At 39.3% G+C, this 17939-nt stretch overlaps 1 protein-coding gene across 2 annotated transcripts in view; it reads left to right on the top strand.

Moving 5' to 3' along the window:
- Positions 1 to 945: 945 nt before the first annotated feature.
- Positions 946 to 17939, top strand: part of ST8SIA2 (ST8 alpha-N-acetyl-neuraminide alpha-2,8-sialyltransferase 2) — a 239163-nt gene continuing 222169 nt past the window's right edge. For both annotated transcript variants that reach the window (XM_075207719.1, XM_075207717.1), the window contains exon 1: positions 946 to 1323. In XM_075207719.1, coding sequence (XP_075063820.1) covers positions 1226 to 1323 — 98 coding nt within the window. In that variant the 5' untranslated portion in view covers positions 946 to 1225. The remainder of the gene's footprint in view (positions 1324 to 17939) is intronic.

Genomic DNA, 17939 nt, shown 5'->3' with positions numbered 1-17939 from the left:
GTTCTCCTTTAATCTAGATACCAACATTTGCATACATTTACTGGACAATAATGTTGAATATATGTATCTATGTGCTTTATGCATTGTACATAATGTAGGCATAGCGGGGACCACTGGATATAAACATAATGCAATCCTATTTAATTTTAAATATCTCCAATAACCTTAACATATTCACCATGCAGCTAAGGATAAGCAGAGATACTTAATTAGTCTAAATAAAAAAAAAAAAAACCAAGACTATAATAAAGGTAATTTCCCAAACATAATATTAAAAACAGTACTAACCTGGCAAATTAAGCACAGCCTTCCAATATAATAATCAAAAATGGTTTAAACTCCAGTTTTTCAATTAACCACACACACACCAACAAGGGCAGAGTCTAAATACACCTGCTTATAACACGTAAGTGCAAGAAGGAATATGCTATTTTTTTTAATAAAAGTATTGGGTTGTTGAGCGGAACATCATTAATTTTGTTGCCTTCAGAGTCAAAACGTACTATTGCAGCATCATGTAATCTTTACATGTTAAAGTTACTTAAGTTCCCTATCTGCTGACATATTTTCAAAATCTCAGTGCTGCTATGTAAGCTTGTTAAGAGTTGGCATGTGAAACGGTATTTTTAATGTCTTACCAACATTTATGATAAAACCCCCATGCCACTGTATGGTAAATACATTTAGTGAAACGATTGTCAGCACTGTGCCCCACACACACATACTGATGTTGTAAGTCACGAGTTGCCACTTTGCATGTACGGCTACCGCCATTCTCCCTAGTGTAATGTAGCTATGGTTTTCTTTTTATTAATATTATTAAACATCAGTCCCCTGAGCCCTGCTGAGGATTATTCCCAGGTGAGGACTTCTCCTTTGTCACACTAACTTTAAGGAAAAGAGAGGGAGAGGGTGGAAAGGGGGAGGATCTCTGTGTCAGCCAGTGGATGTCAGTGCACTGCATGGATCTTTCTTCTCTCCTTCCCAGTGTCTGTGAGAACAGCAGCATGTACTCTGATGATAGGTGACAATGATCTGCCGCCAGCACAATCCCCACATACACTCATCACAGAAGGACTAAGGGAACCCTGTTGTGTGTTACTGCTGCTGCTCGCAATGAGCAGTGATTGACTTGGAGCAGTTGTGGAGCTGCTGATACAAAGAGCTTAATTTCGCATCCTCCTTTTTTTTGTATTTGCATTGCCAGCCCTCGGCAAGCAGAGCCATGAACCCGGACTTCAGGAGCTGGGTACTGGCCACTGTCACCTTGTTAGTGGTGTTCCTCATCTTGGCGGATATATCGGAGCTGGAAGAGGAGATCGGGTAATTATGTCTATACTCTCTCATGTTGGAACAGCTGGGGTGGACTGGGAGGGTAGCTGATTATCTAGTTTCTTTGTCTTCATACTTAGCTTGTATCTTGCTTAACTCTACCTTGCTCAATATCTTTTATAAAATACAGAGTAGTGGTTTACCCCCCAGAATGGGGCATGTGGTGTACAAATGTATAGTGGAGCTCTTGCATGATAAGCAATGCTGATTTACCCACCTAATCAATACTTTTGATGTCAGTCTCTATACTGGCCATCGCCGCTGATAGGTCGATCAGCTCTCTTTACAATAATGTCATCAGTGATAACATAAGCAAAGAGAATGCAAAACAGCACTTGGGATTGAAGGGGTGCTGCATAAGCCTTTTTCTACAATGCTTCCAGTGCAAACGAAACATTATTTTTTGAAAGCAAAGTGCTTAATGTAGGACCATGCCTCTGAGACAAATCAGAGCTTATAATGCAAACAGTGTATGCTGGAAAACAATACTTACGATGCGAAGCTGTGTTCATATCACAACACAAGGTTTCAGAATGCATAACCATGCTACTCTGCAAAGAATTAACTCCCTTCAAAGTATGGTTGGTACAAGCTTGTGTTTGGTGTTACCTTCAGCTTTGATCAGGAGTCAGGACGTTACAGTATGTGTTCTTCTCTGTATAAATGTTTAGACAGTCCTGTAGGAAAGTGTAATTCTTTCAATATCTGACTAGAAGCATTTCTAGTTTCCCCCAATGCTTCATTGATAACTCAGTAACTGTGGTTGGCTATATCTATACTCATATTCGAACTTTCACAGTGGGAATTCTATTATGTTCTGTTGATTTGTTGATGTCTATCACCTGGTCATGGAAGACCTGTGGGATTGATTGAGCAAAATGCATGGTTTATATTGCTGTACTGTGAACAAGAGGAGTTCCTTGCAGTGTGGGGTGTGGTGAGTTGCCCCCATTGCTGGCACTGTCCTCACACGTGTCTGGATCAATATTAGACAGCAGTGGTGATGAGCTAAGCTTTTCCTGGTATATCCTGGGTGTGCTGAGTGTCTTCATTCACTGTGCACTCTTATGCTTTTCACAAATGTACAATAATTGATAAGGATGACTGAGCCATTGGGAGGCTGTGTTATGGTGTAAATGACCTGAAAGTCTTACATGATTTTGTGGATCATTACAGAAAATAACCTAAAGTGCTGGTTAACTCTTCCTTGTTAATCTTAAAAATACAAAGGAGTTGGAAGAACTACATACCCATTCTGTTACAGAATAATGTGTTATGATCTTCAAATACCCAACATCTGATGGGATTTTTGACTGGGCATCAAAAAAATACATTACAATATGTAGACTTGCTGGAAACTGAAAGCTCCCTAGTTTGTCTGTTCCTTTAATTGATGCACTCATAAACTGAGGAGATATAAAGGTGTCTACCATATCACTAACAAGATCAACATTTACTCACTATTTATCAACCTATAATCCCCAGAAAACTGCATATGAATAGTAACAAGGCTGTTTATTAATGGAGGACCGATATCTGCTGCGGTCCCAGCCTCTTCAATGGCAAATCTAGTAACCATAGGTGTATATGAAGACTGAGATTTTGCCCTAATTATCAAGCTCTGAAATTAGGAGCTTAAACGCTATAGGAGCCACTGTCCCAGCTAATCAGTTTAATATGTTGCCACGTTATTTCTTTTTTTACATTGCAATAAGAAATTAAAAACATGGAAAGCAATTTGCATTTGGTATTAAATAAACCCCATTGACATCTTTCTTTGTGCAATGACAACACTTCTGTCAGCAGTTTAATACAATTGTTCTATCCAAATGTATCATAAGGTATCAAACTTTCATTACCTTCACAGTTGTTGCTCAGTTGTTATTTTATCCTTTTGTGTCTTTTGTAGACACTTCATAAGATCAGAGTCTCAATACTGACATGGGCGGGTACTAAAACAAATCTATTGAACTAAAGAAATAGGACTATTTTTATTTTATTATGTCGCTGACTTTCCCTTCACATTATTTTGGAACACTCCTGTTCCTTTCAAAGCCTTGTTGATAACTCCTAAAGGGTAGGTCAAAGGGTTATGAAAATTGGTTACAATACTTGACATTTATAGCTCAGAAAAGTGCACCTTTCAAAAAGCAAGCATTTTTCTGTGAGCATTTTGTCTTTTTTCACATCCCCAAGTACTTGTTGAAAAAATAAATCGCTGCCCAAGGTAGATTTGTGTTCTGTTGTATAATTTTTATACATTGCATGTAGTTCTGAATTACTGCCCAGTCTGTTATTTTTAGAATGTGCCTGAAATGCAACAAGTGGTGAGTACAGCTAGAGATGACTGGAGCCACTATGATTCATTTTTCAGATCCATTCTTTAATTAATCATTATTGTTTAGGGTTTTCACCAACCCAGAAAACAAACTAGTAACCTTTTCACACAATATTAGCTGTGTTGCTTCATTTCGAATGTCTGAATCTGCTGGTTTCCTCTAAATAGAACTGTAATATTAAAAGAAAATGTGAATCCCATATGATATTACATTTTATCAGTCTATAGAGGACATATCTTGCTTTATTTTGGGTGCTGAATGTAGTAAAACTGTTCTAGGATTTTATTCTAACTAATGTTGGTATTTAAGATTAAATCAGGACTTTGAATTGTGGATACAAAAATATTTTGTGTAAATGTTTATAATGGTAAAAAACTGAACTGTACAGAAAAGACTATGACAAGTTACATGGGAGAACTATCCATATTATACTGTCTTATTTCCCAGCAGTCTAATGGTTTCAATTTATCCATAACTATCCTGAACATAGGAACTTGATTGTTCCATTTGTAGCAACAATTGGTATAAAATCCAAGCAATTCCAATGGTTTACTAATATCTTAGTGATCAGTAGAATAGGCACCATTTTTCCTTCTGCTTTGATAGTGCTAATGTCATAAGATTTATATTCCTGAGCTGTAATTTGTAACATCTTACTTACTCTATAAGCTCTCACAATGTTAAATAAAAGATTATTTCAAATTGTGCTTCAGCTATAATAGTCTTTTTTCATGTTTCTCTGGCACACTCAACATAGTATTTTCTTACAACAACCAATACAATGAGAAAATATCTTCCATTCAGATATAATAATCCCATCATGTTTGGTCTAAAGAAACTTTTTCCATTTCAAATAGTTTTGTCTGCTTGGAAGGAAATAAGTAAGAAAAAGGGGGAATGGACCAAATCCGCTACAAGGTCCGGACAAACCTCAATTGGATATGTTTAATTATAATACATAATCCGAGGGGGTGCTCTCATAACTAGAATTATCTAGGAAATAACAAATACAGATGATAATAGATATCAACTGAACAAAGTAGTGTGTGAGGCACTCCTGTCCGAGAGGGTATATCAATATAAAATCAACTTTATTGATGGTTACTTAAAAATGCGACATAGACAAATAGCTAAATCCCACCTGGATCGGTGAATTTAAAATATACAAGTGAATAGAATTGAAATATAGTGTAAAGAGAATTAAAAAAATAACCCAAAAAGGGGAGCCGGTCAATGTTATTAAATAGAAAACTCGTATAGTACCGTGGTTGTTAGTGGTAACTAGGGTCTGGTCCTCTAATTATGTAATTATGGTATGACAATTCATAGGACCATTAAGACCTAATGTAAAGTGTCTCTCCAGAAAGAGCCTTTAGGCATAGGCTATTCACTCTATAGCTAACATAGAATAATATAAGTCTCACACAGATTGAGACATGGGCGTGTATTTATAGATAAAACTCTTCCATATAGTATTTATGTATCTCTCATCATGTGTAGAAAAAGGGGGCAATACCAGATATATTATAAAAAATATATGATATTGGTAGCAAGCAGTTCCGTATTTGATTAGTACACCATCAAAAGGGCATTACATATAGTGAAGTACCTATAAGTGTAGATGGTTACTTCACATATATACCCAGTCTAGAAGTAAATAACCGGACAATTTGATTTATGTCCTATATTAATACACATGCCACAGTATAATACACCTTTATTGTGAAGATAAAATCGATCTAATCTATTATACCATTATTGCTAGTATAGGGTCATTATCTGCCAAAATACTAGCGATATATTGGCTCTCAAATGTATCCCTTCATGCATTAGTATTGCAAAGTGTGTATCCAATATTGGAAAATTCCAAATAGTTCTTACTAGATTGCAATACAGGGTGATTCTTAACCTGAGTGCTATCAATATATATCCTCAGATATGTCCCTTCAGTATAATAGTATTACCAAATGTATGGCTGGGTTATGATTCCCAATAAACTCTCTGGTGTTGGGAGAGATTACTTCCCTACAAACTAGCAACAACAAAGGTTTGTGGTATAGAAGGTATAAAATGCAGTGCACTTTCTGGGCATGTGTAAATGTACAGGGATATATGTGAGCTGCCTGTTAAAGGTCCCACTCGTGATGTGTACCTCCTAATGAGACAGCCTGCGCTACCAATTATAATTATCGGCGATACCCGATAAAACTGGTGTTACCCTTAATATGAAACCTAAAGTTAGTCTTACATAGAGGTATTGCCTACTATTTAACATTGAGGTATTAATCTGGATTTACGAGACACAATCACGGGAAGTCCCGCTGATCGGCTCCCTATTTCCGGGTTTGTGACGTCATGTGTCACGTGCCCGACATACGTTTCACCAATTAGGCTTAGTCATGGGAAAATTTTTAATTTAACTGGGTTCATGTTCATTTGTGGTCACTTACAAAAGTGCAAAAATGTTACTGGAAAATTCAAATTCAAAAGCACCAATGTGTCCTTTGCCCCCAGAGCATGCACAGGTACACACCCACGTTCCATAATTTGGAAATTCTCAGAAGAGACTAGCTTGGTGTCTATGGTTATCAGGGAGCTCAATGAGCTCCTTGCTGTGTGACCATCAACACTGCAGTGCTTTAAAGCCGCAGAATTCCATACATATAAGTCGGTATTCTGACCGGAACTCTGATGTTCCCTCCCCTCTCAGAGCGGGAAGTACAAAGCATCACGCAGCGGAGTGGAGGCGGATGGCCCGGCTGGCAAGGAGTGTGATCCTCCCTATAAACCTTGTGGTACCCTTCATTACTTGCTATGGGGCCCACAAATTTCTAGTTACACCCTTGCTGCATTTCATACTTATGGTGTGTGTATGTTTCCTTCCTTCTTTGTGCACCTGTTCATTGAGTTGACAATAAAGAATTACCTTTGTAATTGATAAAATAATCATAAGAGATTTTTTTAATTATAATGAATATGTTTTTCCTTTATAATAGGCTTCTAGTTTTTTGTACATTAATAGAAGAGGAGATCATTCGTTTTATCAGGAAATTTCCTGAGATTGTAGAATTGATGTAAATCAGTATATATTCACTATTAATCACGTTAAAAGGCATGAATTGATGTCTCTAACATCTTAATGTGTTTTGTGTGCGTTCCACTGGAAGTAACATAATTTTTATGTGAAAACTATTAAATAAACTGTGCATTACATCATGCTTGTGACATATTTTGCAATTTTAATGATTTGTTTTTCAAGCTTTTTAGCGCAGTAATTAGAGAGAAGAAACATCAGGAAATAGCTGGACAAGTCTAAAGTGCACAAATCAGACAGTTCTGAATTCTGGGAGACATAAACTACCGCTCTCTCTTCTGTAGCGTGAGAGTGTCACATGTGTAATCAGTGGGAAACAGCCATGACCCTGAAATCAGCTTTACCATAAGTCAATTTGTGATTAGTATAAAACATAAATAAAATCATTTCTATGCATAGGCAGGTAGGTCAGCATCCTTCATTTCCCCCTGGGCCCCATTCAGTCTAACACTAGGCTTGACTGACAGCTTTGCATGAAATAGCAAAACAAAGCATGATGATCAGAGGGATTTCAGTATCATGTTCCACATTCATTGTTCCTCTGGATATCAAGACAACTCTAATTCGTAACCACACTGCTAGTACAGGAACCAATTTAATGCTCAATCAAGCCGAAAATCCATCTGTAGTTTTCAGTTTCCCTTCAGCTATGTCTACCTGACTGTTACCTATGTAGTTGGTGTGGTAACTACAAGGAAGAACCAAGGGAATTCAATGATTTCGTCAGAAGCTCCCCTAGCTAGATGATAAGGACTGATTCTAATTTGACACTCCCCTGAGGAGACAGAAGAAGCTCCTAACAGCCAATCAGATGGCAAGCTTGATTTTATTAGTTCACAAAACGTTCACCAGGTGGAATAGAACCTTTGGCAAAATGATGGGAAGCAGAAGTCTATTCTCTCTGGCAAACATCCTTCTGAATCTTATTGTCCCTCTTCAGTTGGTTGAATAGGCATGGGAACGGCGACCAGACTGCACCCATCTGGTGCCTCAGATTTAAAAAAAAAAGTGATTATGGTGTATAACACTTAATTCTTTTTGTGAAGAAGTAAAATTACATATAAAACTCAACTATCTTAGGTGCTATTACTAGTATGTAACAGTGGATTGCACGGTCCCTATAACAGGTGTGATTCCTCAGATGTGTGATATGAAAAATAAGCGACACAAAAAAACAGTGCATTCTGAATGGATGTAATCAACGTCTTGAAATTTACTCACCTTAACTAGGTGGTAAGGTGAACTTTAAGACATTTTTCGCAAGGACCTCAATAGAGAGGGGTTCTCATTGTGAAAGGTGCTAAAAAAGGAAAGGGAAAAAAACAGCGAGTACTGTAAACACAATTGGTGAAATTGTGACATGAAAATTACAATCACCATAAAATAGTTCTTTCAGGGCTTTTCTTGTAATGTTAAATCATTGATTTTTTTTATTATTTTTTTACCACATAAACATTCTTTATTCTACAATGAATAGATAAAACACAATAGTACACTCACATTCAGGTAGGTGTTAAATTGCTTTTGAAAATAGAATCCCAATGATTGCAGAGTCCAAGTTCCAGCATGTACAGGATGAGTTAATCCTCCAGACACCAGGGAGCTCCTGAATTATATTGTGGCAGCAATTAAAGGACTATCTGTTTATTCATTTCTACATAGAACTCTGTAAATCATCCATCATCATCAGTTAGAACTGGTCCCTTTGTGCTCCGAATGTTCTTCCGCTGTTTCACCTAGGCATGGCACAGTCCACATGTGACCCTTTTTTTGCAGGTTCATACTGTCACATGGAAATTCATATGTAACACCTAGGCAGCTCATCTAGATCTGCCGTGGTCAGATGACTCATATGCCCTCACTGGCTCCGCTGAAGAGATTGAAAGAGAAAAATGTCCATCAGCAGCAAGGTTCAAAGTTTCAAATGTGTCCGTCAATTCAGTAGTGACTTTAGAACTAAACAGGTTTATGAACTGAATCAGGATTAATTCATCCATCACTACTGGACACCTGTAATGCAGCTACCACAGACCGTTAGCACTCAAGACCCATAGGAGCAGAAGCTTTTACCACACCATAGGATTTTTTGTAACATAATAGAAGGGCATGTACGAAGCGCGCTGGGTGCCCAGCACAAAGTGCCTTGGTTTTGCACATGTGTATCTGGATGGTCTGCCTGCACACATCAAGATGCATGCCGACTCTCCTCTCTCTCTGGAGGTGCAAACTCTGGAGGTGCAAACTCAAAGTGCGCTTACGTGTGTGAAAGTGCAATGGCCAAATGTTTAAATGCCACATTAAAGTCCAGCTTCCTACCACAATTTTTGTTTCCATTTTTCTTCTAACATATTTGCTGTGTTTGGCCTCATTGAGACTGAAATTAAAAATGAGAGCAAGGGGACATTGGGACTATCTTTATTTCATGTGGTTCTTTTGTGTGTTTAAAAGTTTGTCTTGCATTGAGCAAAAAGTGCTCCTTTGGCTGTGCGTCCTTTCACACATCAAGAAAAAATGTGGCCTCATAGCCCCTTAATATCATCTTGTTTTTGCACCACTCTGCAAAGCTTGGCGCATCCGCGCAAGTAGCACCCACACCTCACCCAAGTACTCCCATCAGCTGTTGCACAATGCTACTCCTCATCTTACTCCTTAAACGCTTTATACACATGTGCTTTGGCTATTTCACAATTGTTAAGTGAACCCGGAGAATCCATGGTAAAAGCTAAAGAAGATTTTTCCATTTCATGACTAACAAAGCAAAAAGGTAAACTATAGATTCTCTTAATATATCTGACTTGGATATTGATGCAGCTAACAACAGCATTCAGTCCATAGTGGTTGCTCATTTCTGATTGTAGCCAAACACAAAACAAGTCAAACAACAAATCAATATTATTATTGGCTAATCACAGGTATCACAGCGAATAGATTGATATAAATGAGATTGGGCCAACAAGTGAGAGGAATTTAACCCACAATTGTGTGAAATATATAGCAATGGTTGAAGATTATTGATCCCATTTAGTAAGCAACCTCTGTGCTAGCTGGCTGGTGACAGTGATCAGGGGGAGAAACAGGATGATCCTTTCCCTCAGTGCTGATAGCCAGATTTATTACCACTAAAAAGAAAGTGCAGACCCAGTCTTAATATTTACTCTACTATCCGCCACGTTGACATTCAAAATGAGTGAGACTTTAGCAGCACTGGCATAACACTCCTATCTACAGTATTATACATAAATAACTAAAAAAAAAGGCACGCAGGTTTTACAGTAAATATTTAATTAGACAAAATATATCTTCAACCCTGTTTACAAAACTTAAAGTCGAGCCTCGGATTGACTTGAAATTTTCACATGATCGCATCTCTCGAGCTTTGGTTGACGCCAGCCCATGCTTCTGACTTTCTGTGAATTGTGGTCCTGCTCTAGTCTCTGTGTATAATTATATATATCAAACACAACTACAACTCCCAGAAGCTTATACACAGGTCCAGGGCTGGTGCTAGGGTCCTTGGCGCCCCAGGCACACTTTCATATCCGCGCCCCCCCAGGCACACTTTCACATCCGCGCCCCCCCCAGGCACACTTTCACATCCGCGCACCCCCAGGCACACTTTCACAATCCGCACCCCCCCAGGCACACTTTCACATCCGCGCCCCCCCCAGGCACACTTTCACATCCGCGCACCCCCAGGCACACTTTCACATCCGCGCCCCCCCCAGGCACACTTTCACATCCGCGCACCCCCAGGCACACTTTCACATCCGCGCACCCCCAGGCACACTTTCACATCCGCGCGCCCCCCAGGCACACTTTCACATCCGCGGCACCCCCAGGCACACTTTCACATCCGCGGCACCCCCAGGCACACTTTTACAATCCGCGCCCCCCCCCCTCCCCATGTCTTTCCTTACCTTTACTTGCTGTCATAAAGCTGCTCCGTCTCCTCCCCTCCACTCACTGACACTGTCGGGCCGTGATGATGATGTCACGCCCGACAGTCAGTGGGTGGAGGGGAGGAGACGGAGCAGAGAGGTGGCAGTGGTGATCCATAGCCCCTTCCCCCTCCCCGTGGATTTATCAGAAGCTGTGTAGCGGCCGTGGAAGGTATGGTCAGCGGTCGCCGCACAGTTTTAAAGTAATTTTTATTCTGTGGCGCCCTCCAGAGCCCGGCGCCCTAGGCAACTGCCTAACCTTGCCTAATGGGAGCGCCGGGCCTGCACAGGTCACATGGTATTACTGGACCAATCTGTAAACCTTTTTTACTGGTGGCTCACTGACACATGCTCACAGCACTGGGGTCATGTGATGTTTGTATGTTCTCCGTTTGTTTGTGTGGGTTTCTTCCGAGTTCTGTGGTTTTCTCCGACACTACAAAACAGCATACTGGTAGGTTAATTGGCTGCTGTCAAAATTAATCTTAGTGTGTGTGTTAGGGAATTTAGACTGCAAGCTCTAATGGGGCAGGGACTGATGTGAGTGCATTCTCTGTACAGCGCTGTGGAATTAATGGCACTATATAAGTGAATGATGATGATAATGATGATCGTACCCAGATACATGGAGGGAACTGCCAAGTGCAGCAGCATACTGTACCAGGCCCAGTGTTTCAAAACGTGTAGGGAGATTTAAGCAAGGCAAGTAAGTGTGTATTTCAGTTTCTATGTCTTTATTGTGGTTGTTATCATGGGTTCTTGGTCCATTTATTTGCATGGTTTCTGAGGCCAGTGCTGGAGAATGAAGTACTACTACTACTTAAACTCGTTGTAGACACATACAGGATACAGGCTATTTGGTTTGGGGCTATCATTCATCCTAAAGTGTGCCTTATGAACTTACAATTTTATGTGGATAGAATTTTTATTTTAATCTACTTATAAAGTGTCCCCACTTGATCTGTTGCTGGAAGGGCTATCTCGCAAAAAGAACATGGGGCAAGAACTCCAAATGGCAAATAAATTAAGTGCCCAAAATCTGCTTTAAACTGGCAGAATTGTAAGTGTATATATTTAATTTCGAACTATATAAATCATTCCTTTCATCTATTGTGGTCTTTTATTTTGTTTCTTTGATTTTGCATCTTACCCAACCGTGTGGCGTTGGCATCTGGATCTCCAGTGTGGTGCAGCTGCAACTAAGTTTCTGTCACACAACAAGAAAATTATGTATTGCCTTTATACTGTTATATATTGAATAACAATTAATTTGTTGTGGGTAGTGCTAACTTTATAACACCTTTTGGTGTAATTTACTCATTTGTATGGCTAGCCATACCCTTGGTCATGGAGCTGTTGTGTTTTATGATCCTGGGCAGTGGTCAAAGTGGAAATTTAGAAGCAGCGTAAGGAAAATGTAAGTGAATGGAATTTGGTAGTGTTACAATGTAGGCAGTAGAAGATGTGGCAGTATGGCATACTACCGTATATACCCCCACTTTCAGCACAGATCCTGGGGATTTCAGTGGTGCTTCTCTGCATTGGATGTCCGTTTGCAGTTATTTAGTATTTGTACATAATGGCATTACCCTTATATGCTATAATAATGATGGCATTTAATTTGAAATAACAGAGTATAAAATGCTGAATAGTGGGATATTTGTGATGATGGTGAGGTAATTCGATTTGAAATGCCTATTCTTATGTAATTCTGATTATTAGGATATTTCTGATGAGAATAGTTAAAGAGAAATCACAGGAAAAGATTATACATAGACGTATATTTATATTCTGTGATTATATTACGATTTCCTTCAATAGAGCAGAGTGTAATGCGAGAAATTGTTTTGGCACAAAAGGAAATCACTCAAATAATAGAAAAAAAATCAATACATTGACTGTAAATGTGTCTAAATTCATGTAGATTATATAAACCGTAATGAAGGAACAAAAACAGTTAAAAAGTTTGTGATTTTGTGTTTTTATTTTTCGAATTTACATTTTTTGGTGAAATCCAAAACTAAAAGCTTTTTCAAAACCAACACCACTACACGAGGATGGTTTTGGAAACAAAACCAAAACACAGAATGGTTCGCTTATATTTATTCTCATGTTTAGATATTAAATTAGACCTAATCAAATAAAGTGTTAATAAAAGAGATTAAAATCTCCTTTCCCTCTCCTCAGCAGCGATCAGGAATATATTAGTCTTCACTCTAGTGTTTTGCAGCAAATAACTAATTAGACACAAGGATAGAGTTAAAATTGATTGATGTCATTTCCCATGTATCTGATTGGTGGAAAGTATCCACCAAACATATAAGTAATGGTTCAAAATATTTTACCACTATGTCCAATGTCCAATGTATTTTAGTTGTGGGACATGGTGAGAAGCAATCAGAGGATAGTATCATTAAGTGCTGGGTAGGGAAGCACATGAAGAGAAAGAATACTTTTTTTTTAATCTATTTATTAATGGTATGCTAGCTAACCATATGTACTAGGGGAGGTTTGCTAGTTTTATGTGGAAAATATGTTTTGATACTTTTTTTAAGAAAGGGCTTATGGTTTATATAAATTCTTAAGCCATAATGCATTCCTAACACTGAAAGACATTTCCGTATGTGTCTATCTGTGAGACCTAGGAGGAAAGAGTGAGCCAAGTAGATCTATTTTGAGTGCCTGCATACTGTACAGCCCATTAATAAATCAGTAGCTTAAAGGGATAATCCCTGTCCATAAGGTTAATTTGTTAAAACCTCAATTGGCTTTGTTGGCAGAAATCAAGCGATGTCTGGTGCTGGGCAGGCCTACTGTAGACAGCAGCCCTTTGAGTGGAAGAGGACCCACCTACCAGCAGAAGGGTTAAACTACAGTATAAAGTTTAGTCAGCTCAGTAACTTCAGAGAGCATTTGAAAATCAATGTGTGTCTCTCTGGCTTAATAATCATTCCTTTTGAAATGGAAATCTGTGATGTCTAAATCAATGGAGGAGAAGTAAATAGGTCAACTTTTGGAATGCCCCTCATAAACAGAACATTTTAAGTGGTAATTTGCTCATTTGACAAATGTTAAACTTTTTATTTCTGCCAGGGGACTTTTATCTCATTAATTAGTTTTGGAAGACACACACACACACACACACACACACACACACATACACACACAGGCATACACACACTGTTACACAGTCACACACCATGAGCTCATGTGAATGATGATGCCTTTTATGCAGAAATAAATTATTGCCTTCACCTCCTTTTGCCCCCAAATCATTGCTCTTTTCAGCCGTGTTTTACAGACATAATGAACTTACTACAAAACATGTTACAATATGTTACTTAAATAAATTAATCTGCTCCCCCCATAAAAAAGTGTATATACAAAATGTAATTCAGTAGAGTAAAAAATTTCAATGTAAATCCCAAAGACACAATGTAAATAGCAAAAACACCTTTAGTTATTAGGGAGTAAAGAGTTTATATTATGTGTGATAGTTTAATTATAAAGTACAAGTTTACATATATGTATGTCCTGTGTTATTTTAGTTATGTGGATAGATTGCATTACAATGTGTCTGCACAAAAAAATGGAAAAAAATAAAAATAACACTTCAAAACACTCAGGACCTCATTTAGAGTCGGATGCAAAGTCTGTCTTAGGCGCATCCAAAAAAAAACCCACTACCACGCATGTGCAGAAAGCCCCAAATCTGCCTGCTTCTTGGGCGCAATTAACACTTGCAACAGCTTGCGACTCACTACGAGAGAATGGGAGGAACGCAGAATTGTGAAGGCGTGACCATGTAAATAAATCCTAGTCGCAGTGAGGCGCAGAAGCAACACACGTCAAAACAGGGCTAAAGCTGTGCGTCAGGAATTAGGGGGCGCAAGCGGTTAGCTAGCTGCACGAACTGCTCGCAGCTCGATAGGGTATTGAGAGTGGGACACAACTGGGGTTGATTGCCGCTCGTAATACTCTACCAAGCTGCGGCACACTACCACTCCTACACTTCTTAAACGGACTTTGCGTCCAACTCTAAATAAGATCCTCAGTGATCAGTTAATAGTTCCAGTGTTTTTTACCCACATCCTTAGCTGCTAGTGATGTGCTCTGGTGAGAGCTAGTTTTAAAATGTGAGCCTCTATATTATTTGTTTACCAGAACACTTTCTGGTGGGAAGAATAAAGAGCCAGTGTGCAATAAATATCTTAATCTGATGGGTAATATAAAATACATATACTAATCTAGTAAAGAAAACAGAATACCAATCATTGGGGCTAGTGTAGAAAGGAGATGTTAAATCCTGCTAGCAAACAGACCCGAATTGTGACTAGTTCATAAAGCAAATGCTAAAGGCTACTGTAGAAATCAGATTCCAAATTCTGGTCACTAGTGTAGAAAGCAGACACCAAGGGTTATATTTACTAAGCTGTGGGTTTGAAAAAGTGAAGATCAGATTCTAGCTGTCATTTTATAGAATGCACTAAATAAATGAGTTAGAATCTGATTGGTTGCTATAAACCCGCAGTTTTGTAAATATACCCCCAAATCTTGGCTGCTAGTTTAAATATAAGACCACGGCTCTACTGACTAGTGATAAAAAGAAAGTCCTGGTGGCTAGTGTAGGCAGTCCACCCTATCATTTACTTTTCTTCTACCACTAGGATGGCTGTCATTCCTTTACATTGGCACTGCAGAGTCCAGGAACTCTATCACCTGTCGTATAATTGGTGATATATTTCCTATCACGTCTCCTGCACTGAATTCCACTGTCTGTCAGAATTTTCTGCAGGAGGAGCAATCATCTGCTATCACTATAGATCAGGATTATACTTAGTGTGTAATAAGAAACATATTCACAGGAATGAGGCCAAAACTGATGTATCCGAAAATCTTTAAAATATTACTGAGACATCTGAGATACAAAATTTCCATAAACACTTGACTGTGAAATGGATAACCAAAATGTAACACTACCATTTAATAAAATAGTAATAAAAATGCTAAAATGTTTACTTGTTAAAAATATTTCTCAAAGGCTAGAGAATGTGGCACATTATTTGAACAGGTAAGGAAGGGGTTGCTGGGAGGAATCCCCCCAGAGCATAAGGGAGTGCTGTGTATTACCCCAGATGGGGCAAATTGTGTATTTTGCTGACCCACTGTAACTTGGCCTAGTGTTGACTTAGTTAGGGATTATACTACTTTTTATGCACCCATGCTATATCATGTCTTAGCTGTGACCACTGCTTGATGGACACAGTATAAGCAACACTTCAAATTGAGTTATATAAGCCTTATGAAGAATGAGTTAGTAGGACGCATTGGTATTCAGAGTGAACGCTGGAAAGATCAAAGATGCAGCATGTCCTATTGCCTTTTGTCTATGAGACCTCCATTGTTCACTCCACGCTTTTATGTACTGCTAGGGTGTTCACATATCATGGTCACATGAAAAGTGCATGTGAATTTCTCTCATTTCAGCACAGCTTCACAGGCTGCTATCCCACAAATGCAGGGAGTTATGGGCAGAGTGTAAAATCCCATTTACAGTCATTTATACTGAACACTCTGTCAGGCAAACTGTGTTCTCATGTCAACTTCATGCTGTGTGTATTCCTCTGTGTCACCAGTCCTATGGGTTCCACCACCTACGAGCAACTCTCCTACTACTCATCAATCCGTGAAAAGCTAAAGTAGCAGTAACCTTGCTAAACTGTGAGTAAAGTAGTCATGCTGACTTGCATTGATGTGCAGCCTGTGGAGGAAAGTTCTGCAATGGCAGGTGAAGGGAGGCATGAGAATGGTATAAGGTGATGAGACTAGTGGCATCTGCAGAGCTCTTGGAGCCATATAAATTAGTGTAGGTTGTATGTTGCTCCTTAGCAAATGTTTTATTTTATGGTGTCAGGGTAGTAGTGAAGAATAGTAAAGGTGTGTGTATAGAGATGATGTCTGTCAGAGCGGGACAAGTGAGCTGTGGGATCCAGGGCAGATAGGCGTGGAGGAGGTAACCGGGGCCTCCGACCCTCTGCATCTGCCTTGCAGGGGTGAGCGATGACCACCATGCCGACAACTGTGATTCCTACATAATAAAGCTGAAGGGAGAAGAAGACGAATGAAATACAAGCAGACTTACCTGAAAAACGACAAGGGAAATGTCCGAGGTCAGCGCAGGGTGACAGGCGGCGATTCCGACTGGAGACCTGTCCGGCACTGCAGTGTGACATGGGCACGACTTCAATGGTAATTTAAAGCGGCAATGTCCGGAACCCGTAGGATAACTGGTTTAACACAGCCTGTCGGGTCCGGACATTGCCGCTTTAAATATTAACTCTCACCCAGTGGGGATATAATAGAGGATACTTTACATGGACTTCTGGGTATGCCATTTACATGATGACCTTTTGAGAGTTTTTAACTACTGGCCATTCAGCGTACAACAGAGGTAAGTGCTGTGACAGTATCTCTGCTACAGGAAGGCGATGTCACTACATGAAGGGCTGTTTTACTCCTGTTGGAGCTCATCAGTATAGGGTTGAAAGCCAGTTATGTAGAATTTCGCTGAAAAATTAAAAATGGATAAGGAGAAGTTTAAGCTACTCTCTGTGGGCAAATATGCAAAATCCCCCCGGGGGTAGATGAAATGTTTTAATTCTGTATTCCTTGAAAGTAACATTTACTTTTTGGAGCAGACCTAAATAGTTTAAATATGAAAGAATGTTTTTAATCGGTGGTAAAATACATAAAAAAAAGGCACTGTCAATGCCACCTTTCCTAACTTTTTAAGGTACAAGACGTGTAATAAGCCTTCTGCTCAACCAACAGAATAGTTCCCATAATCCATTGCCTGAGATTATGATTTCCAGGCAATGTTGCTTTGAGCATTCTCCAGTGGTTAGATACCAGTTAAGTTGATGGTTGTATTTATGCAGACAGCCTCCTATTGCAGAGTTTCATTGAAGGTCTTATTCTCTGCAATAGTATGGGCAGCACGGTGGCTTAGTGATTAGCACTTCTGCCTCACAGCACTGGGGTCATGAGTTCAATTCCCGACCATGGCCTTATCTGTGAGGAGTTTGTATGTTCTCCCCGTGTGTGTGTGGGTTTCCTCTGAGTGCTCAGGTTTCCTCCCACATTCCAAAAACATACTAGTAGGTTAATTGGCTACTAATCTGTGTGCATGCGTGTATGTATGTTAGGGAATTTAGACTGTAAGCCCCAATGGGGCAG

Source organism: Mixophyes fleayi, chromosome 4 (genome assembly GCF_038048845.1).
Source record: "Mixophyes fleayi isolate aMixFle1 chromosome 4, aMixFle1.hap1, whole genome shotgun sequence".
Classification (NCBI taxonomy): domain Eukaryota; kingdom Metazoa; phylum Chordata; class Amphibia; order Anura; family Limnodynastidae; genus Mixophyes; species Mixophyes fleayi.
Note: the sequence above shows the minus strand (reverse complement) of the source record. Positions and strands in the feature narration are given on the sequence as shown.